The sequence below is a fragment of the Melitaea cinxia genome, chromosome 30, assembly GCF_905220565.1.
Source record: "Melitaea cinxia chromosome 30, ilMelCinx1.1, whole genome shotgun sequence".
Classification (NCBI taxonomy): domain Eukaryota; kingdom Metazoa; phylum Arthropoda; class Insecta; order Lepidoptera; family Nymphalidae; genus Melitaea; species Melitaea cinxia.
The window spans coordinates 967,006-990,246 of record NC_059423.1 but is presented as its reverse complement, the minus strand read 5'-3'; the positions used below and the strand labels follow the sequence as shown (position 1 = coordinate 990,246).

Here is a 23,241-nt window from a genome sequence, read left to right as displayed (position 1 = left end):
AAATATATCACTGTGGGCACGGCTAGAAATGACCTGCTCAAAATCTGGTGCAGCCCGATTGAAGAGCCTCAACCTTACAGAACAGTCCTTGTGGTCTTGTAGTGGTGGTGTTGTGTGGTTTGTACAGTCCTTGGGGGTTTCCCCACCGTGCCTCGGAGAGCACGTCAAGCCGTCGGTCCCGGTTGTTATCATGTACACCTGATAGCGATCGTTACTCATAGTAGGAAATATATCCGCCAACCTGCATTGAAGCAGCGTGGTGGATTAAGCTCTGACCCTTCTGATACATATGCCCAGAAGTGGGATATTACAGGCTGAAGCGAAGATAAAATTACCTAAACAAGTTGAATAGTCTACGGTTTCTATACAGTATAATTAGAAGCTCTGCCTGAATGGCTCACTTCGACTGATCAAAATGAACGTGATCAAGGGGCGATGCTAACAGTCTATAAATAAATTTGAAACTATTACCCAATCCTTCTAAAACTCACCAATCGCCTCGATCCTCTTCAGTTCTCTGCTGGTGTTCAAGAAGAGTATCCTCAGGAGATGTAAGAGCAGCGCCACCACAGCGGTAGGTAGAAGTAGCCACCAGTTCACCAGGCACACGACTACTAGGATCGCGATTACTTCTAGGAAAAACTAGAAGACAATATTCAAGATAAGAAATTAGGAGTATCCGTTTAAAATTACTCATTTTTTATTATTACTTTACGGTTCTGACATTACAATAATTATATTTGCTCGCAAACGAAAAAAAAAAACCGACTTCAATTACATCGACCAGTAACATAACGTAAGTAGACGAAAAAATAGTCAAGTAAATACGCGTTATCGAAGATTACTCAGAAACTTGTTATCAGATCTCGATGAAATTGAAAAGTGATTACATGATAAATATCAGCTATCGATTAAATTAAAAATCATCAAAATCGGTACACCTAGTAAAAAGTTATGCGGTATAATACAACGTAGGTCGACGAAAAAATTGTCAAGTAAAAACGCATTACTTTATATAACTCGAAAAGTAGTTTTAGATCTCAAATGAGATGAGACCAAATGACACGCACCACCTTTCAATTAAAAATTTTTTTTGTCGAAATTGGTCCTTTCAGTCAAAAGTTCTGAAGTAACATACATAAAAAAATACAGTCGAATTGAGAACCTCCTCCTTTTTTGGAAGTTGCTTAAAAATATGAAATAAAACTACATAAAAAAGTGTGTGTGTCCTTATGTCCGCACGTAAGATGTTATACTTCATTGGCTAGCTAACTTCACGTTGCTAACTTCTTCTTCGTTGACTAGCTATTTTTAGGGTGTCGGTTTTTTTCGTCAAAAGAAGATCCTATAAGCGGACTATCGGTCATTTCTTTCAAATTTTAGTTCATCACCAAGTGGTGAGTACAATTTAGGTAGTATAAAAATAAAAACATACAAATTATTGGCTATGTATATTAGTACTCACCCCAAGGCAATCAACCAGAGCCACGGGAAGCAGCGTGTCCACCTGCCCCATGTCCTTTGAGAAACGGTTGAGGATCCGACCTGATGGGTTGTGGTGGAAGAACCACATTGGCGCGTTCGACACACCCCTGTGTGACGAGAAATATTATTGTAGACAATATTAAATATTTTTTTAACAATTTGAAAACGAATGACTCTAAAACATTAAAGACAAGGAACGAATGAACCTGAGAATGGTGCCGTATAACACGAAAGAGAATTTCGATATTCTTAGTTCCTGGTTTTTAACTTAAAACTGAGTGACTTAATCGAAAATGAAAACATAAAATACGAAGTCAATGACAATGAACGAATGAAAAATACCTAAACGTGGTGTAGAGATGAATCGAGGATTATTATTCTTCATTTTTTTTTTGTTTTAGAATTAATCAAAAATGAAACGACGAATAATATATAAATTAGCGAGTGAATGATTGAACAACTGAATGTCACCTATACATAATGTCGTAGAACAAGATAGAGAATCGTTATTCCTAGTTCTTTTTTAACTTGAGGGTGAACAGAAATTAAGTTACAAGTGATGATAATGTAAAAACTAGTGAATGAAAGAGTGAATGTTATCATAAAATGTGTTGTAAAGCACGAAAGAGTATTATTCTTGGATTTTCAATGTGAATGACAATGAATGAGTGAACGAATGAACGCTACATACCCATAACGTCTTGGAACACAACAGAAGAACCCACTCATTTTTTTAGCAATTTGAAAAGAAATGGTTGTAAAACCATACTGACCGAGCGAATGATAATGAACGATTCAATATCATCTAAACATAGCATCGTAAAGCATAAGAGATGCGTTTTATTCTTAGTTTTATCTTTGAAAGATTTGAGCGAATGTTACCTGAACATAGTGTCATGGAGAACTACGGAGGATCTGATGCAGGTGTTATAGAAGACGAGCAGCTTGTTCCAGGTGAAGAACATGCAGACGCCGATCAGCGCCGCGTAGATGTAGACGCACTGGGCGCGGGTCAGGTGGAATGTGTTCGATGGCAGGTCTTCGAATTTTACTGCAAGAATTTAATGTTTGTACGACTAGGTCGGCAAACGAGCGTACGGCGCACCTGATGGTAAGCGATTACCGTAGCTTATCCTGAAGCTCTGGTCACCTTAGATTGGAACACAGCATTGCTTGAAAGCAGTGTTATTTAGCTGTGATCTTCTGCAAGGTATACTACTTACTACAGGTGTAGGTTTACTTCCCTAGTCAGGTTGCTCCAGATTTTGGGCAGGATATTTCCAGCTGTAACCTTTTTTTTTTTTTTTTGATATCGCAGGGTAACCCATTTACGGGTGATATCCAGGATGCCCGGGTAGGTATTCCTAGACCGTATGTCGGCTTAGCACTTGGGGGTACACTACCGACCAAAACCCCTGCGGGAGCCTTCAGCCGCTTTAATTGGAGGGTCCCGGAACTGCAGGCAACAGGATCCCTCCAGCGACAGGCTGGCCTCGGCGAAAAGACCAGACTTCTCCTCCATGGGACTGTCCGGCTCACCTCTGAACAATCCCGACGACGCCATGTCTAGCAGGACCGGGTTCCCATCCCGGCCCGACATGGGCACAGGGGCGTTACTGGAGACGCATTAAGTAGCGCCTCCTACGCACCCCCGTTCGTCGCCTGCGGACGGAGGCCTCGTCGGCGGCCCCCTCTCTCATCCGCTCGTCGTTCTCCTTCTGGGACATTACTGTTTCGCAGAAGGAGACCATCGCCTTCCAGGACTCGTCGTCACCGAGCATCGCGGTGATAACGCTCGGCAGTGACAAGTCCCTTCCGAGGACTGTCGTCAGATCGCGACGTAGCGCCGCCCATCTCGGGCACACCTCGAGGGTGTGCTGGGCAGAGTCCACCGCCGCGCCACAATCGTGACATTCAGTCGTCGGCTCCCTTTGGGCCGTCCGACACAAGTATTCACCAAAGCAGCCGTGCCCGGTGAGAACCTGCGTCAGACGGAAGGTGAGGGGTTTGCGCTTACGGCGCATCCACCGCTCAAGGACCGGGCGCAAGGCAGCCGTTACGCGTGTGCCATACGGCTGCTCCACCAGGTCCTCCCCCCACCTCCGCATTAATGCTTCTTGCCCCATCCGGCGCACCCGTAGGATCCCGTCCGACGTGGGGTTCTCACCGAGAGTCCTCCTACCCGAGACGTATGAGTAGGTCTCGGCAAGGACCTCCGCCACGAGCTCCCACGGGGGGTCGCCAGCTAGAGCAGTAGCTGCAGCCCACGATACCGTACGATACCCCCGAATCACCCTCACCGCGATGATCTTCTGCGCCGACCGCAGTGCGGCCTTATTCTTCGCAGTGAGGCGATTCCAGCTGTAACCTACCTCGATAAGTGATAGACAAAAATGAGTTTACAAACTATCTACATTGGGCGTTGTAGCCGCGTTATACATAATATTATCAAGAACATTGATAACGCTCTATAAAACAACTAGCTGACCTGGCGAACTTTGTACCGCCTTCTTTATTTTTTTCTTAAATATAATAATTAATATATCAAAATAAAATATAGCCTATCTTTCAAGTTGGATCGAACTGCACATGGTGTGCGAATTTTATTATAATCGGTTAAGTGGTTTAGGAGTCCATTGAGGACAAACATTGTGACACGAGATTTATATATATTAAGATATATGTTGATCAGATCTACATACATATGTAGGACAAAGTATTACACACGAATCTTGTAACAGCACTCGACAAAATTAAAGCTAAATTGGGTGTTGTAACAACTCTGTATAACTATAAAACGCCAATTTAAAAAAAAAAAAACAGCAAAATATTATCAAGTTCAAATTACTGTTTCAGTTTAAAGTCCGATGCGTAATATCGATTACCGGGTTCCGTATGTATTTGTACGACAACTTACTTGGCTTCGTGTCGTTCGATGATGAGTTGCGTTGCGCGATGTTGTAAGCACTGTTTGATTCTTCCATGTTAACCCTGTAACGATGGAAATGCTTTGAATTATATTTTACTCACGTTTGACTTGGGGAGTAAGCTAGTGAATGCGTGACGAGAGCGTTACGAAAAGTGTGATCGGGCGAGGCGAACGGAGTAAGAGAAAGAGGTGCGATCACCCATTTTCTTTCTCTCTTTCTCTCATAGCCAATTACGTTTTCGTATATCTAAGACACAGAGCACACTTATTGTTAAAGAAGTTTTACTCTTTTTTTTGGTATCGTTGGGTAACCCATTTACGGGTGATATCCAGGATGCCCGGGTAGGCATTCCTAAACCGTCGGCTTCGGCACTTTGTCGAAAGCTGCTTACGGCGGAAGAAGCTTGCGCTTACGGCGCATCCACCGCTCAAGGACCGGGCGCAAGGCAGCCGTTACGCGTGTGCCATACGGCTGCTCCACCAGGTTCTCCCCCCCCCCCCTCCATATTAGCGCTTCTTGCCCCATCCGGCGCACCCGTAGGATCCCGTCCAACGCGGGGTTCTCACCGAGAGCCCTCCTACCCGAGACGTATGAGTAGGTCTGGGCAAGGACCTCCACCACGAGTCCCCACGGGGGGTCACCGGATAGAGCAGTAGCGGCAGCCCACGATACCGTACCATCCCCGGATCACCGCGATGATCCTCTGCGCCGACCGCAGCGCGGCCTTATTCCTCGCAGTGAGGCGATCCGCCCAAATCGGGAAAGAAGTTTTACTCAGTCGTGTGATCTAAATCACTCGTTTTTTACTTTTTTATTGATAATGTTTTATAAAGTTGAAGAGTTTGTTTGTTTGTTTAAACACGCTAATCACAGGAACTACTGGTTCACTATTATTTGCGCTTATCGCACTGTGTCTTGGGTTCGTTTTGACACATTTTTCTTAAGTTTTCAAAAGGAAATATTAATTAAATAATTGTGTTTCCTCGCAAATGAAAAAAAAAAAACGACTTCGGTTACATTGACCAGAAATACAGCGTAGGTGGACAAAATTAGTCAACTAAATACGCGTTAGTAGCGATAACACAAAAAGTACTCAACAGATTTCGATTAAATGGTACCACATAACAAGCAACAACTTTCGATTCAAAAAAGAATCTTCGAAATCAGTTCACCCAGTACAGTCGAATTAATAACCTCCTCCTTTTTTAAGTCGGTTAAAACGCAAAAACTTATAGAAAGTAAAGTACTTGAAACCCTGTGTGTGTGAGTGCATAAGTGTGACAGTGCGTGGATGTGTATATAAAATTAATAATATCAGTGAATCACCCACCACTCCTTGAGCCAGACGTCGGTGGAGGAGTAGAACAGCTGGGCCAGTACGAACAGAGCACACAGCAAGACGAGCGTCAGGGAGCCGTGGCCGCTCTTTATATACGCCAGGTACACTCCCAGGTCTACTGAGCCCTTCTTCTGGTTCTCACCTGGAGTTGAGGACAAGCTTTTTAGATTTGTGTAACTTAAAACTATTTATTCGAAGACACTTAGATACAAAAAATAATTAACTAGCACATAACACGTAACATCGCATCGTGGATTCAATTTTTGTTAGTATTGTCACACAATTTTCAATATTTGTTTTTTTTTTGCCGAAATTATCGGAAATTTCAAAATGACAATCGCTTTAAGACGATGAAAGTTGAAAAACTTATCTGTACAGAATATTTTTGAAGTTGACTCCGTTGTAAATATCAAAAATATATAAATATATAGATAGTATACTACTAGCGCCATCTTAGCGCCACAACACACATACCTATCCTACTCCCCTTTCCTCTTCTCTCCTGTACCTTTGCCTGAGGGAAGAAAAGGATAACACATAGCGATACGTCGACGTCGCTCGCGTCGACGTCGCGAACTATTTAGTGTGTGTGTGTGTGTGTGTGTGTGTGTGTGTGTGTGTGTGTGTGTGTGTGTGTGTGTGTGTTGAGATAAATATGAAAGAAGACTCAATGCTTTGCTTAATTGTGTAATAAACGGCCTAAAAAAATGAAAAATCAAGAAAAATCGCGAGTGAGAACTGCTGGCAGGAATATCTTCCGCCGGTTTTGAAAAACTCATCTTCCCCGAAAGACAAAGGTACGCTCCGAGACGATCTTATTGAAGTCTCTCATCTTTCTAACATTTTAATTCCACGCCCCACCACGCCATCTCTTGACAGACTTTGGACAAGATATTTTTAAAAAAGTCAGTCGTTCACAATCTCGTTCAGCACACATTTTATTTTATACTCATCAAGAAACGATGTGAAGGTCGTGGTTTGAAAAACATATGGGGCGTGAAATTGTGTCAAAATAGTAACACTGAGACCTGAGCGAGATAGCGATAGAGAAATATAGAAAGGGAGAGAGAGTGACCCTGTTACCGCGTAACGTCTCTTGCGAGAAAGAGCTATGTATATTTTTAAATATTACGAAAATTTCTCGTAGGGAGTCAACTCCGGTCGCGTGTCGGAGTTACACAATTTTTTTTTATATTTTTGACATAAAGCAAGTATCATTCTGAATAGATTTTTAATTCACGTATTTATAATTTTCACGTATCTTTCAGTTAATTGTTGTTGAGTTTTTTCTCGAATATTAAATATATATATATGTGTATGTATACAGTACCTTCATATTTGGGATTCTTATTATTGTCCAAATCCATATTGAACGACAACTGAGATACTTCTGACATGGACCTTTGAGAGCGCAGTATTGGGAGGTGTTCCTGTAATGATATTATAACAACATAAAAAAACTTGACCAATAAAATGGCGGACCACCAACTACACATAAACACATAAATTAGCAATATATGCCAAATTAGCTACGTAAGTCAGATAAGGGGCCATCCATAAATTATGTCACAGATTAAGGGACGTCGACGAAGTGGCACTGTGTGACAAATGTGGGGGGTCCAAAACTTTGTGAAATCACATTTCATAATATTATATCTAATAAAAAATTATTAAAACACGATATTTGAACGGATTAACTTAAAAAAATTAAAATTTTAATTGTTTGGAATTTTTTAAAATAAATTTTCATACTTATGTTTAATATTGATGTTGATTTTTTTGAAAAATAGTTATAATTGAAATAAAAATAATCTCGAAAATGTATAAAGTGCAAAATATGTGACGGCACACTAGAGAGAGGTAAGGTGGGTAGGTAAAGAGGTCTCGTGAATGTTATCAGCTGTGACAAGGATAGTAAGGTAGGAAAAACATCACGTAACATTAAAAAGGGGACCCCTACAATGGGGGGGGGGGTATGATCACAAAGTTTATTTAGTCTATACAAACATTTGTCTTAAGCCAGCGAAACCGCTAGTAGTTTTGACCTAACAGGTATTATTGAAACATTTCTAGATATATTGTTATAATACATTTTGTAAAATCTACTTTGAATTAAATCTTGAAATAGTGCAAAGCATTTTGCGATTACCAGTATATAAGTGTATAATCTATGTTTCGCGATCTTAACAAAATCTAGATGTTTTGATTACAATTATGAATTTAAAGTTCACATTTCACTAATTAAGCCATCTCACAAAAGTCTAAACTAAGCACTAAACACAAGAAAGTTACTTCTTCAAAAATATTCAACTTCAAAATAATATCATGTATATATCTATGTATTTATGTATGTATGCATGTATGTATATATATATATCAGATTTATATAACAATTATTTGTACACTACCTAACCGCTTTTGCCCTGTCCTATACCCAACGGTTGTCTGGAAGAAATCGCTCTTTTAGCGATAAGACCGCCTTTGTACATCTCCCTCTAACTGTACTACTGTTTGCATCTTTTAATGGTGTACAATAAAGAATATTATTATTATCATCATAAAATTTAATATATCTATTTCAAACAAGATGAAAACTACATTTTTCAGATGCAATCTTGTAACTAAATACTGAAAACTATTTATTATTTCTAACAGATAATTACAATGATTACAAATTCAAATCTACCAAATGTAAGTTTAGTTTTAGGCTAGTATTATGTTATGACAAATACACTAACGCTTCGTTTCTCAGCAGCTTTCAAAGCGTCTGCTATGACTGTAGTATTGTACACCTTAAAATATAAATGTTTACCTGTAAAGTATTACATGAAGTAACCGAAGTATAAATCTCTGAAGTATGAGATTCTGTGTACAGTATTTTTTTTAATATACCTAACTAGGTCGGCAAACAAACGTACGGCTCACTTGATGGTAAGCGATTAACGTAGCTTATAGACGTCTGCTGAATCATAAGGTTCAAAAAAACCCAATCTTCTTTATATATATACTAGCTGACCCCGCAAACGTTGCTTTGTTATTAACCCGCTTAATCCCCCCCCCCCTTATAACTTAGGGGTATGAAAAATAGATGTTGGCCGATTATTAGACCTACCCGATATGCCCACAAAATTTTATTAAAATCGGTCGAGCCGTTTCGGAGAAGATCAATGTTTAACACCATGACACGAGAATTTTATATATTAGATTGCCTGTGTGCGTGTGTATGTCATTGAACTCCTCCTAGAGGGCTAGACGGATTTTGATGAAATTTTTTGTGTGAGTTCAAGGGGATTCGAGGGTGTTTTAGATTCACAATTTGATCCACTGGAAAATGTTTATTTAACTAATTTTTCATTTATAAGTAGTTGTTAATTTTGGAACATTTTACATTGGATCCGGTAGACTGCGCTACCATCGCAGCATCAAATATTAAATATTATTCTATTTTAATTTCAGTTTGTCCCGACAGTTGGTGCTGCGATCAAATTGAGTAAAATATTTGAAATTTTGTGTTATGGCAAAACAACGTTTGCGGGGTCAGCTAGTATATTAGAAGAACCCAATCCTCCCAAATAGCTCTGGTCACCTTACTCACCACAAGAACACAACACTGCTTGAAAGCAGTATTATTTAGCTGTGATCTTCTGTAAGGTCGAGGTACTACCGGGCCCGAGTCGAGTAAGATTTTGAGCAGGAAATTTCCTTCTGTGCCCTACCAACTAAAAAGTATTGTAAAAGATCAACAATTACCGCATTCTCCTGCATCTCATACTCTATCTTCTTCTTCTGTATCTCTTCTTCCACCTTCTCCCTCATCTCTATCAGCTTCTCGAACTCCGGAACTCCGTTCTTTAGCTCGTGGTACGTTCCTTGAGCTACAATCTGAAATAAGAATACTATTAGCGATTTCTTTGAAATAGAGTAACGGAAACTGCCTTCGAATTAGTAAAGTGTTATGCAAATACCTCTTTCTTTTAGGAAGGAACAAGCTGACAGCGTAATTACCAATGTGCTTCTCAGAATACCTAATAATTACGCTTCAGCCTGTAATATCCCACTACTATACCACTACATAGGCCTCTTTCATATGTAGGAGAAGGATCAGAGCTTAATCCATCACGCTGCTCCAATGCGGGTTGGCGGATATATTCCTTACTATGAATAACGATCGCTATCAGGTGTACATGATAACAACCGGGACCGACGGCTTAACGTGCTCTCCGAGGCACGGCGGGGAGGAGATCTGTATGGCCAATAAAAATGTTTGTCATGTGCGGGGATCGAACCCGCAACCGCCAGCGCAACAGGTACAATCCATGGCTGTAACCGTTGCGCCAACGCGGCGTCGTACCTAAATACCTAATAATACTAATGATAATAGCATCTAGAGGAAACTGTCTGTCTGAAAACTCCCAAAAAATTAGTCTCCCAGACAATTACTGTAGCGTCCTTGATCGACTCTACACACTTTTTCTTGTTAATATGAAATAAACCCGAATCACAATTAATTAAATAAATTAATTTATTGATCCTTGATAATGATCAAATGACCCGGTGTGCGAGCACGCGCGATCGCCTTGATGGATCGAAAACGTACTGAATAATTATTATATTAATAGCCAATTTATTTAATAAATTCGCTGATTCGCAAATGTACGACTTGGTTCGTACAATTACCCTCCCAGCGAATTAGCCCCCCAACCAGCCCACTCACCTGCCCTTCCCTCATAACACAGACGCAGTCGGCCCTCTGCGCGAACTGTACGTGATGAGTGACGAGTACTGTCGCTTTGTCGCGTAGGAAACCACGGATACAGTCCTCATAGATCGCTTGTGCTACCTGGAATGGTATTTTAGGAGTTAATTGAGCGGTTGAAAGAAGTTAATTGGGTGGTTGAAAGAAGTTGATGGAATGGTTGAAAAAAATAAATTTTATTTTATGAAAAATGTTAAGGACACGGTTAGTCGGAGACGCGGGTTCGATCCCCGCTGGAGCGATTAATTTTTGATATGATATTCAAAAAATGTTTAGAATTCCAAATGTGTGGGTAACACAAAAATAAAATCGTACATATTAAAAGTTAATTTAATAGTTGTGACAAGTTAATGGTGAGTCAAATTTTAAAATACTGAGGAGTTCCATCGAATTTCAGATAATTTTGTTGAGAATTAAATATTTTAGTATGTATTTCTTAATATGTTACGTGTGAGATAAACACCACATTCAACCAAATTCTTAATCTAAAATTGAATACAACCGTTCTGGTTTAATGGTGCGTGTGCCGACTCAGCGGCGCCTAAACACCGACGGGCGCGGCTTCAATTCCTGCTCGGAGTATATATTTGAGTTTATACAAATATTTATTTCATGTCTGGTTTTTAGTCCTTGTGGGTCTCCCCATCGTGCCTCAGAGAGCACGTTAAGCTATCGATCCCGGTTATTATCATGTACCTGATAGCGATCATTACTCATAGAATGGAATATATCCGCCTACCCGCATTGGAGCAGCGTGGTGGATTAAGCTCTGATACTTCTCCTACATGGGGAAAGAGATCTATACCCAGTAGTGGGATATTACAGAATGTAACGTAGCGTATTTTGTCAGTTACCTTGGCATCGACAGCGGCCAGAGGGTCGTCCAGTAGATATAGATCAGCATGTTGGTAAACGCAGCGGGCCAGAGATATCCTGGCCCTCTGACCACCAGACAGCGACGCTCCTGAAATCACATGTACATTTTTCTTATTAACCTTTGTTCTTCGTGTACTATGATACAAAGCCGGTACTGCGGTCACCAACCCGCCTGCCCAGCCTGGTGACTATGGGCACAATACACACACATGAGTTCACGTTATTTTTGGCGTAAACTTGTTGAGGCCTATGTCCAGCAGTGGACTGTATAGGCTGTAATGATGATGATGATGTAATGAAATACTATGATAGCTTCAAATGTGGAATTATACGTAGAACGTATTGTACAATTTACAATATACGCGTAGTTACAGCTTGATTTGTTCACGTACTAATCTGAGGGTAGACGGACAATTTTCCTCAAAGGATATTTTTTCAGGTTATTTAACTGAGTTGGACACGACAGCTGGATCTTCTCTCCATATTGAGAAAGTACCAACTATGAGTAACGATCGCTATCATCTATGATAACGCCGGATAACAGCGGACGGGAATCACTATAAAACAACCCAAAAAAATGTATAGGTACTTAAAAATGTCCGATGACGAATTAATTATTTCTTTTTAGCCGAAACTCAGGTCAATTGAGTATCAACCGAGTTGTCCCCTTTACCCGGAACTGAGAGCAGTCTACATTCCGAGTCGGTTGTGGCTTCAAAAATAACTAAATCAGTAAATATTGGCCTGAAACTTCTTTAAGAACCCTAGCCTGTTTGTTCCGTTACCAAAATAAATCTCTAACTAATAGTTAACAAAGGTGCTTCAAGCTTATTAGAATTGCTGCCCACAACGAAGGCTGTATCATCGTGCAGTTGCAGACCCAGGTACGTAATACATTGTACTTCGTTTGTGCTGCTTGTCGTAAACATCGCTTAATACGTCCATACACTGTTAAATGATTATTTCGACAACTCACCCCTCTCCCCGACAACAGTCTTGTCCCCGTGAGGCAATATGTCCAAATCGCTCTTGAGCTGACAGCACTTGATCACTTGCTTGTACCGCCTCAAATCTAACTCCTGACCGAAGAGTATATTTTGACGTACCTGTTGTTAGCGAAATGTAATTTTTATATTTTTGTGTTACAGGCAGATCTACAGGCAGTAGTCTAGGAAGTCTTTATCACACACACACGCACACACACACCCATGCACATACGCGCACGTACACGCACACACAAAAACACACACACACACACACACAATATAAAATTAATATTTATATTTTACTTACCGAAGCCTCAAAAAGCCAAGGATCCTGAGCGGCATACGCCACCACCCCACGTATGGTTAGATGCCCACTGGTGGGAACTATTTCACGGAGGATAGCGGATAGCAGCGTGCTCTTCCCAGACCCCACTGTCCCCACTATCACTGTAAGCGTTTCTGGTTTTATCTGTGAGAAAAAGTAATTAATTTATTTATTTATTATCTTAGTTTTTAAGTTTAAATTTATATATGTATATTGCATTCCTTCCACTTCTGTTCTGCTTAGTGTATTATGTTACTGTATGTCGTACACATTAAGGGTTTCAACCTAGATATTATGTTATGTATGAACTATTTCTGTATCTTTTAATGGCTGTAACCTGTTCTGTACGTTATTAAATAAATAAATAAATAAATAAATAAATAAATAAATTATGGACAAAGTTAACAAGTTACATTAATATCGTCAGACAGAGAAAATAAATCAAATGGTTATATGTGTAAATGCATTTCCAATTACAGGTCATCGCAGAATGCAATTTTCAACATTTAAATACATTCCTCACACTAGTTTTAAACCAAGAAAAAATCACAAGCGATGGATGACATAATAGCATTAAGCGAACATACACTTATAATTGTGTTATTAAGTAATGGGAAATTGTTATTTTTACGCGTTTTAATACAAAAATAACAATAACAATTGGAAACGCTTAACAAAAAAGTTATTACTCAGTTCTCAAAGTTATAAAATAAATAAATTCTAAAATGAAAGTAGCCTAAGTTACTCCTTATTACATCAGCTGTCTGCCAGTGTAGGTCCCATCAAAATCAGATGTTTGTAATGTTGTAGATACACCTGGTAATATGAGCTTCCAGAACTTTTTTTTTTATGTCACTAGGTCGACAAACAAGCGTCCGGCTCACCTGATGGTAAGCGATTACCGTAGCTTATAGACGCCTGCAACACCAGAAGCATCGCAAGCGCGTTGCCGACCCAATCCCCAATACCCCAGGAGCTCTGGTCACCTTACTCACCAACAGGAACACAATACTGCTTGAAAACAGTATTATTTAGCTGTGCTCTTCTGTAAGGTCGAGGTACTACCCCAGTCAGGCTGCTCCATATTTTGAGCAGGAAATTCCTGCTGTGCCCTACCTCAGTTAAGAACTCCGTAGAGGATTAGCATCCCACTGAAAGCTATGGAATATTCAGAGCTTGTATAACATTACTCACATTTAGATTAATGTCGGTCAAAGCGGAAACCATGTCCCCGACTTTTTCTATGTTCTTCCAATGCGCTGTGAAATTCTTTAAGCTGACTAGAACGGCTGGTTTTGTCTGCTCTAGATTCGATTCCGACTTTATATACGCTTGTTGACTGAAATTAAAATAGTTTTGTTCTCGAATTGTTCAAAAGCTTCGATTTGATTTCAGCGGAACCTACTTCATATCAACTATAATTAATTAATTAAAAATAATATTAGAATGATGATTATATTTGAAGTAAACTTCTTTACGCTCGCAAGCTGGTGATTGCGTTACGAGATGTTACGAAAAGTGTGATCGGGCGAGGCGAACGGCAGTTGAGAGGGAGATATAAGTTAGATGGAGCTAAAGAAGGTTTACTTCACTTGTGTGGTCTAAAGCATGCATATTTTTTTGTTAAAAATGACTGATGCCTGTTTGAATTTTCGTTGAGTTGAATTATCGATTTTGATTACACTTTGGGTTTACCATAACACATTAAAACCATTATAAAAATTACTATCAATTTCATATACCCATAAAAACGTTTATAGCTAAACCAGCCAATTATTATGGATCACTTTAGGTATGAAAAGATTATAGTCATCATCATCATCATCAGTTCAGCCTATCGCAGGCCACTGCTGGACACAGGCCTCCACAAGTTCACGCCAAAAATGGTGTGAACTCATGTGCGTTGCCCATAGTCACCACGCTGGGTAAGCGGGTTGGTGACCGCAGGGCTGGATTGATAAAGATTATAGTAAACATTATAAATCTAAAATACATTTCAAGCACGCAGTTAGTTTCCAAAAAATTCCTTACCCATTGCCAATCTTCTCGAAAACACCATTACTTAAAGGTTCTTTATCAATTTTGACCAGGTCGATGCCATCTTGGTTATCGACTTCCGGTAACATCAAGAACTCCTGGATCCTCTTGACGCTGACATACGCTTCTAGGGTAAAAGTTATGGCGAGGGGGAGAAAATCAACCAGGGAATACTTGAGGATGTCGTAATAGGAGAAAATTACGAAAACCTTTGCCGCTGTCAGGTCGTTATCGAAAGATAAAAATGATATGATGCTGAGAAAGATAGCCACTTTGGTGTTGAGCTTGACACAGGAGATCATGACGGCTCGGAGCCAAGACATCTTCTTTATCACGTTCATTTCTTTTCTGGAACCAGAAAAATTAAAATATTTCTAGCTGACCTGGGGAACTTCGTAACGCCATATTTTTTTTTTAATATTGCAATAAAATTATCGCGATCATTAATCGAAATAAAGCGTGGTGACTTATGGGCAAAACACATGAGTTCACGTTATTTTTGGCGTAAACTTGTGGAGGCCTATGTCCAGCAGTGGACTGTATAGGCTGTAATGATAATGGAAATAAAGCGTAGGCTATATTTTAAGTTACATTTGTGCAAAATTTCATTAAAATCGGTCTAGTAATTTCGAAGACTAGCCCGGACAAACATTGTGACACGATATTTTTATATATATAGTTTTATAGTTTACAATTCGTTTTCACCGACTTCCAAAAAAGGGGGTTCACAATTCGATTATGATTTTTTTTATATTTTTTAGGTTACCCAGAGCTTTTGACTGGGTGAACCGATTTCGATGATTCTTATAAATTGAAAGGTGGTGGTGCGTGTCCAATCGTCCCATTTAAAATTAATTAAGATCTTACAAGTAGTTTTCGAGCTATATCCCCTTTATCAAACAATGTCACACTTAGTCGACTCCCTAACCCCCGAAGTGGTATAATAAATATTCATCTTTCTTACCTCCTGGCTTCCCCAATGATACCAGCGAATGCGTTCTCCCAAGCATACATTTTGATAGCCTCTATGCTTTGTATGACTTCGTTCATGAGTCTTATTCTGTTGTCTGTCCGTATAGCGGTTTGGCGGCGAAATCTTGAGGATACCTTGCCAAGATAACCTGAAAAAAAAGTGTGTGTTATTTGCGACGCACGACTTTAGTTTTCTCCTTCAGATCAACTGTCTAAATAGGCACGAAAAAGGCTTACTAGTCTAAGAAAGAGATTAATATCATATCAAATGGTAAATAAACGAATCAAATAACGCCATCTATCGGATAAATAGTAGTTTTCTCCTTCAGATCGACTGTCTAAATAGGCACGAAAAAGGCTTACAAGTCTAAGAAAAAGATTAATACCATCATCATTATCATTACAGCCTATATAGTCCACTGCTGGACATAGGCCTCCACAAGTTGACGCCAAAAATAACGTGAACTCATGTGTTTTGCCCATAGTCACCACGCTGGGCAGGCGGGTTGGTGACCGCGGTATATTAATACCATATCAAATGGTAAATAAACGAATCAAATAACGCCATCTATCGGAACCCAATGGGGTTATATGGCGCACAAAAACGTAACGAAGTCATACGTTCAGTAAATTTTACTCATTATATTTTTTTTCATATCGGGGAGGGGGGGGGTCATTTTTCAATATTATGGCAATCGATTATTAAGGAGTAAACACCAATAAACTCCAAAAATTGCTATCTGTAAACTATTTCAAGGAAATTTAACACAAAAAATTTACTTATAAGAAAATCTAATAAATGTTCGAGGTTAAGTTATTTCTAGCAGGTTAAAAAGGTCAGAACAGCAATCATCAAGCTCACCTTGCAAAGGTATAAACATCAGGAGAAAAGCAACCCCGATGAGGGTGGCCACCCCTATCTGCCTGTACATCAGGTAGACGATGATCACGCTCTCTATCGGAGTCCTGATCAGGTCGACCATGAACAGGCTGGCCATGTCGAACCTCTGAGCGTCGGTGGTCAGGAGGTTGATCACGTGACCGGCTAGACCTTCGGTCGCTTTACCGCCGCATGTTAGGTCTAGACGTAGGAGCTAGGAAGGTAATTATCATTTTGGACATAAATAATTTGCTTAAGGTATTATTGTTATATAGGTTAACATTTCTACGCTTCCACCTGCAAGTTCCCACTGCTGGGCATAGGCGTTTTCTCCGTGTAGACGAAGGATCGGAGTTTAGTCCACCACGCTGATCCAATGCGGGTTGGCGGATATATTCCCTACTATGAGTAACGATCGCTATCAGGTGTACATGATAACAACCAGGACCGACGGCCGGGGCTCGAAATTTGGCGTTGCCTACTAGACAAGTGGAAGATCCACAGAAGATCACAGCTAAATAATACTGCTTTCAAGTAGGGTTGTGTTCCTGTTGGTGAGTAAGGTGACCAGAGCTCCTGGGGGAAATGGGGGTAGGGTCGGCAACGCGCTTGCGATGCTTCTGGTGCTGCAGGCGTCTATAAGCTACGGTAATCGCTTACCATCAGGTGAGCCGTACTCTTCTTTACCGACCTAGTTGGTTATAAAAAAAAAACAACTACATTTCTTCTAAGCCTTTTTTGGATTTATTTCCTTTTTTTATTTCTCTTGAAAATGATAATAATAATAATAATAAAGAACTTTAGTTCACCTAAAATTAATTTAGATACTAAACCTTAATATTAAGTACATAAAGTGCAACGGGCAGTCTTATAACTAAGCAGTGATCTCTTCCAGACTACCCTCCAGAAGGAAGCTTACATATATAAATATATAGGCAATAGAGGCACATACAGTGAAAATAAGCAAGCACAGACAATATTTAAGCCAGAGTTGAGTTGAAGTTCTATATTTTGAAAATGTTATTATAAGAGATCCTAGCCCAAGGTGGGACTTGAGGTCCTAGTCAGTCCAGTCTAGTAACAAATATAATTAGTACATACCTTTCTATATATAAGAGAACAACACGCCACTCTTATTTTCATGGCCATATCCAAGAGATACAGTAACATAGGATGCATCATAGACGCGCTTATTATCATAAATCTGGAAATAAAATTAAATAAATAAAAATATTATCATCATCATCATCATCATCATCATCATCATCATCATCATTTCAACCTATCGCAGTCCACTGCTGGACATAGGCCTCCATAAGTTCGCGCCAAAAATGCGTGAACTCATGTGATAACCATCCAACTGCTGGCTTTGAAATACACAGGCCGAAGACGGGCAGCAGCGTCTTCGGCGCGACAAAGCCAGTACTGCGGTCACCAACCCGCCTGCCCAGCGTGGTGACTATGGGCAACACACATGAGTTCACCCAAATAAATATATATATAATAATTATATATTATTATACTATATTTATTTATATCTCTTTGACAAATTAAGAATAAAATGTATGATTATAAAAAAATTATTAAATTAAATCACTGCTAGATTTTTGAAGTACACTCGCTCCAGTCTGTAATATCCCACTGCTGGACAAAGACCTCTTCCCCATGTAGGAGAAGGATCAGAGCTTAATCCACCACGCTACTCCAATGCGGGTTGATGTTGTAATTGACTACGATTTAATTCTTAGTAACTCGATTTGAATCGAAAGGTGTGTCTAAGTGATAGCGCTCCAAGTCTTCTCCTATATGGACAAAGTGTGCTATGCCCTTTAACTGAAGTAGGTCACAACAGAAAATTTCCTGCTCAATATATGGACCAGCCCAACAGGGGTAGTACCTCAACCTTACAGAAGATCAGTTCTAAATAATACTATTTTCAAGCAGTATTGTGTTCCTGTTGGTGAGTAAGGTGACCAGAGCTCCTGGGGGGATTAGGGGGTAGGGGCGGCAACGCGCTTGCGATGCTTCTGGTGTTGCAGGTGTCTATAAGCTACGGTATTCTCTTACCATCAGGTGAGCCGGACGCTTGTTTGCCGACCTAGTTGTATAAAAAAAATGTCCAGTAGTGGGTGAATTGATCAATTATCAAGAGTGAATGTGAGTTCCGTATTTCTAATTGACCAGCTTAAGTCAGCGCTTCAGATAAGCGAATTTATTACCATTTTATTAGTCAAAAGTGAGCCGTACGCTTGTGTGTATAATAAAAAATTAAAAATTACTTACCCAACTAGCCCTACCGCATATATGTATGCTTCGTAATCCTTCACACCGGCGTGCGAGGGGGAAAAATAATTGATGAGTCCCTCGAGGCACATAGGTATTGATAATCTGGAAAAAAACGTAGTAATTTTTTAACTAGCTTCAAAAAAGGAGGGTGTTTCTCAGTTACCTAGCCGATAAAGTACAACTTTTTACGTACATAAGTACACACACACTTTTTTATATTTGATAGTAATAAATAAACTTAAAAACCTATTAGAACGATTTTTAAAATTCTCTTACCAGAATACTACGCTATCACCGAGTGATATCGACTATATTATAACTAGCTAGTTATTAATAAAATAATTGTGTTTGCTCGCAAAAAAAAAACCGACTTCAATTACATCGACAAGTAATACAACGTAGGTAGACGAAAATATTGTTACGTGTTAGGGTTCGAATGATTTGGAGAGAAAGACCTGCTGACTCTTTTCAAGACTTTATTCACTAGCACTAGGTCCAACACAAAGCACTAGGTTCAAACACTAAGCACTAAGTTCAAACACTAAGCACTCACGATGTCCTCAGTCGTAGCCAATGTCGTAGGTTTCACTGGTACCACTCTTGATCACTAGTTTTCACTCTTGAAGTCGCCTCGAAGATCGCTCAAATTGAACTGAACTCGCTCGCCTACCTGCGGCTATTTATATCGGCCGACACGAGGCCCAGACCATTCTGGAAAGTTCGCGCATGTGCCCGGTTTTCGAGACTATACTTCTATAAAGTTCCACAGTAGTTCCTCTAACGCCATCTAGTATTGAGTAGAGAGTTTCATGCGGTCTCTGTCTTTGCGTGGTTTTAATGGTTGCCGCTAGATGGCGCTAGTTTCTTTGTGTGTCCTTAACACTACTCCCCTCTTATAGATGCTCGTCCCGAGCATCGTTGTTACTGCCATGGTATCGCGCCAGACGGTCTATGTGTACCACTTTGAATGTCCCTCTTGGTTGCTTTTGAATCCTGTAAGTCACATCATTCAGTCGGTTAACCACTTTGTATGGACCGTCCCACTTGGTCTGCAACTTTGGCGATTTCCCTTTCCGGCGGGTTGGGTTATGCAGCCACACCAGTGACCCTTCCTTGAAGCCGCTCGTGTTCGATTTCCGGTCGTATCTGGTTTTCATGTTCTCGCTTGAATGTAACCCATTTTCCCGAACCAAGGCGTGTATATAGCGTATTTTTTCCCTTAAATCGCTGACATAGTCTTGTACGGTATTTGGTCCCTCCGGTGCCTATCCAGTCAATAGGTCTACTGGTATTCGTAATTCTCTACCGTAATTGACATACGCCGGGGTAGCTTTTATGCTCTCATGCTCGGCGGTTCGGTACGACAGAAGGAAGAGCGGTATATACTTGTCCCAATCTTTTTGTTTGTCGTCTACCAATTTCGCCAAATGCCTCTCAAGGGTCTGGTTAAATCTCTCAACCATTCCATCAGACTGTGGATGGTACGCGGTGGTCCTTGTCTTATGCATGCCCAAAATTCTGCACACTTCGTGGAATACTTGCGATTCGAAGTTCCTGCCCTGATCGGAATGGATTTCTAGAGGCACGCCAAAGCGACATATCACTTCTTCGACTAACTTAGAAGCGACTGTTGTAGCTTCTTGGTTTGGTATGGCGAACACTTCGGGCCATTTGGTGAAGTAGTCCATGACGACCATAAAATACTTGTTTCCCAATTCCGTTACAGGAAATGGCCCCGCTACGTCAACTGCAATTCGTTCCCACGGTGCACCGACGTTATACAACCGCAGATTCCCACGGCTCCTGGTCTGTGGTCCTTTTACAGCAGCGCAAGTAGTACATTTGCGGCACCAATCCTGTACATCATCTCGACAATGCAACCAGTAGAATCGTTCTCGCACTTTTGTTAACGTCCTCTTGACACCCAGATGACCTCCTGATACGCCATCATGTATTTCACGGAGAATATCTGGTACTCTCGTTCTCGGGACAATTATCTGAAGGTGGAACTCTCTGCCGTTAGTCTTCTCCCATTTCCGGTAGAGTATTCCGTTTTGAAGTATCAGACTGTCCCATTGAGCCCAGTACGCCTTAGTGACAGCGCCAGTGGGTGCAACCTCACTCCAGATTGGTTTTACGTCACTCCGTTTCTTCCATGTGATGATGTGCCGAAGGTCGTCATCTCTTTTTTTGAGCTTCCCTCATAGCATCACTCTCTCAGATACCCAAAGGACTTGTTCTTGTGAGCTTTAATGTTACTTCATTAGATTCTTGCTTAACACAATGTTTGCAGTCTTCCGGACACGGCCTTCGTGAGAGTGCCTCGGCATTCCCATGCATCTTTCCGCTGCGGTGTTTCGTCTTGAAGTCATACTCCTGATCCCGGGCAGGGGGCGAAGCCCCTTGCTTCTTCAGCTCCTCTATTTGTTCCTCAATCCTCTTCATCCTTGCTATCTGGGTCTTCGTCTGCGGACAGTTGAGCTCAAGATGGCCCCTCTCGCCGCACATAACTCCAGCACTTTTTTTCGTAGGAGCCTTAACCTCCTTGACTTCCTCAGAGACCACGCGGATCTTATGGGTCTGCCGTATGTCATGGCGAACAGCCTCGACCTCCAAAGCATGCGCCAAAGCTTCCTTTATCGAGGTATGGTGACGAAGCTTCACTGCAGCTCTGACCTCCAGGTCTTTGATTCCGTCGACAAATGCTTGAACAATATTCGTGTTTACCATCTTGGTGTCGGCTCCTGGGTATGACTTCCTGACGAGTTCTTCGATTTCCAACGCCCATTGTTGTAGTCCTTCTCCTGGGTGTTGAACTCTGTCACGCAGTTGGGCACGGAACACGTGCTCCAGATGTCGATCCCCGTATCGGGATTCAAGTGCCTCTATCAAGTCTTGGAACCCATTTTCTGTATGTGGTAGTGCTTCCAGAACCGACAAAGCTTGCCCTCTGAGCGCAACAGTGAGAGCGGTCAGGCACTGTTCTTCCGTCCATCCGTTGGCAGTAGCAACAGCCTGGAATTGTCGACGATAAGCATTCCACGAAGTAGTGCCGTCGTATGGAGGCATTTTCACTTTTGGTCCTTGTGCCACTCCGGTAGTTACACTAGACATCGCAATTCCCATGGTTTCAAGGCGTACTACTCTCTTCTGTAGTTCAGTGAGGCCGGTTTTCACATTTTCAAGATCTAATCCTAACCCAGTAACTCGTTCTTCCACTACGTCAACATCTTTTCGAAGCTTAGTCACCGCGTCACTAACATCTTTTACAGCCCAAAGCGTTTTTTCTTGGAGCTCTTTTTGTTGCTCTTGTGATTCTTACAAAGCACGAATTTCAGCCTTTTGTTGCTCTTGTGATTCTTGCAATTTGAAACTTGTTTGCTCTTGTGATTCTTGCAAAGCACGAATTTCAGTCCTTTGCAGCTCCATTAATTTAATTAAACTTCCTAATTGAAGAGCCACTTGAGAGTCTGTAGAAGCTACGGTGTCGCTGGTGGGCGTGGTAAGGTGGGCGGATCCAGTGGGCGGGGCTTGAACCAGAGCAGGCGAGGCCTGCGTCCGAGTGGGCGGGGCCTGTGCCCGAGTGGGCGGAGCCTGACTCTGAGTGGGCGGGGCCTGCCTCTGAGTGGGCGGGGCCTGAGCCCGAGTGGGCGGGGCCTGGTGGGCGTGGTCAGTGGGCGGGGCATGATAGGCGGGGTCAGTGGGCGGGGCTTGGTCCACGGTGGGCGGAGCTTGGTCCCCTGTGGGTCTGGCCTCCGCAGCTCGTTGTGCCCTTGTCCTAACGCCCTTGACGTTCTTAAAGTCTTCTCTCGGAGTCAATGGCATCTCCAAATCCCACTTCTGACACCAGTTGTTACGTGTTAGGGTTCGAATGATTTGGAGAGAAAGACCTGCTGACTCTTTTCAAGACTTTATTCACTAGCACTAGGTCCAACACAAAGCACTAGGTTCAAACACTAAGCACTAAGTTCAAACACTAAGCACTCACGATGTCCTCAGTCGTAGCCAATGTCGTAGGTTTCACTGGTACCACTCTTGATCACTAGTTTTCACTCTTGAAGTCGCCTCGAAGATCGCTCAAACTGAACTGAACTCGCTCGCCTACCTGCGGCTATTTATATCGGCCGACACGAGGCCCAGACCATTCTGGAAAGTTCGCGCATGTGCCCGGTTTTCGAGACTATACTTCTATAAAGTTCCACAGTAGTTCCTCTAACGCCATCTAGTATTGAGTAGAGAGTTTCATGCGGTCTCTGTCTTTGCGTGGTTTTAATGGTTGCCGCTAGATGGCGCTAGTTTCTTTGTGTGTCCTTAACAATATAGTCAAGTAAATACGCGTTATCAAAGATTACTCATAAAGTAGTCATCA

At 41.3% G+C, this 23,241-nt stretch overlaps 1 protein-coding gene across 1 annotated transcript in view; it reads right to left on the bottom strand.

Moving 5' to 3' along the window:
• LOC123668281 (probable multidrug resistance-associated protein lethal(2)03659) overlaps positions 1-23,241 on the bottom strand; it is a 37,385-nt gene that overhangs the window by 11,312 nt on the left and 2,832 nt on the right. The window contains exons 5-21 of the mRNA XM_045602045.1: positions 18,870-18,974; positions 17,688-17,790; positions 16,569-16,800; positions 15,699-15,855; positions 14,729-15,082; positions 13,892-14,036; positions 12,680-12,841; positions 12,363-12,492; positions 11,365-11,474; positions 10,469-10,594; positions 9,505-9,636; positions 7,085-7,184; positions 5,746-5,896; positions 4,403-4,476; positions 2,368-2,536; positions 1,466-1,592; positions 492-642 (exon numbers count right to left, since the gene is read on the bottom strand). Coding sequence (XP_045458001.1) covers positions 492-642; positions 1,466-1,592; positions 2,368-2,536; positions 4,403-4,476; positions 5,746-5,896; positions 7,085-7,184; positions 9,505-9,636; positions 10,469-10,594; positions 11,365-11,474; positions 12,363-12,492; positions 12,680-12,841; positions 13,892-14,036; positions 14,729-15,082; positions 15,699-15,855; positions 16,569-16,800; positions 17,688-17,790; positions 18,870-18,974 — 2,528 coding nt within the window. The remainder of the gene's footprint in view (positions 1-491; positions 643-1,465; positions 1,593-2,367; positions 2,537-4,402; positions 4,477-5,745; positions 5,897-7,084; positions 7,185-9,504; positions 9,637-10,468; positions 10,595-11,364; positions 11,475-12,362; positions 12,493-12,679; positions 12,842-13,891; positions 14,037-14,728; positions 15,083-15,698; positions 15,856-16,568; positions 16,801-17,687; positions 17,791-18,869; positions 18,975-23,241) is intronic.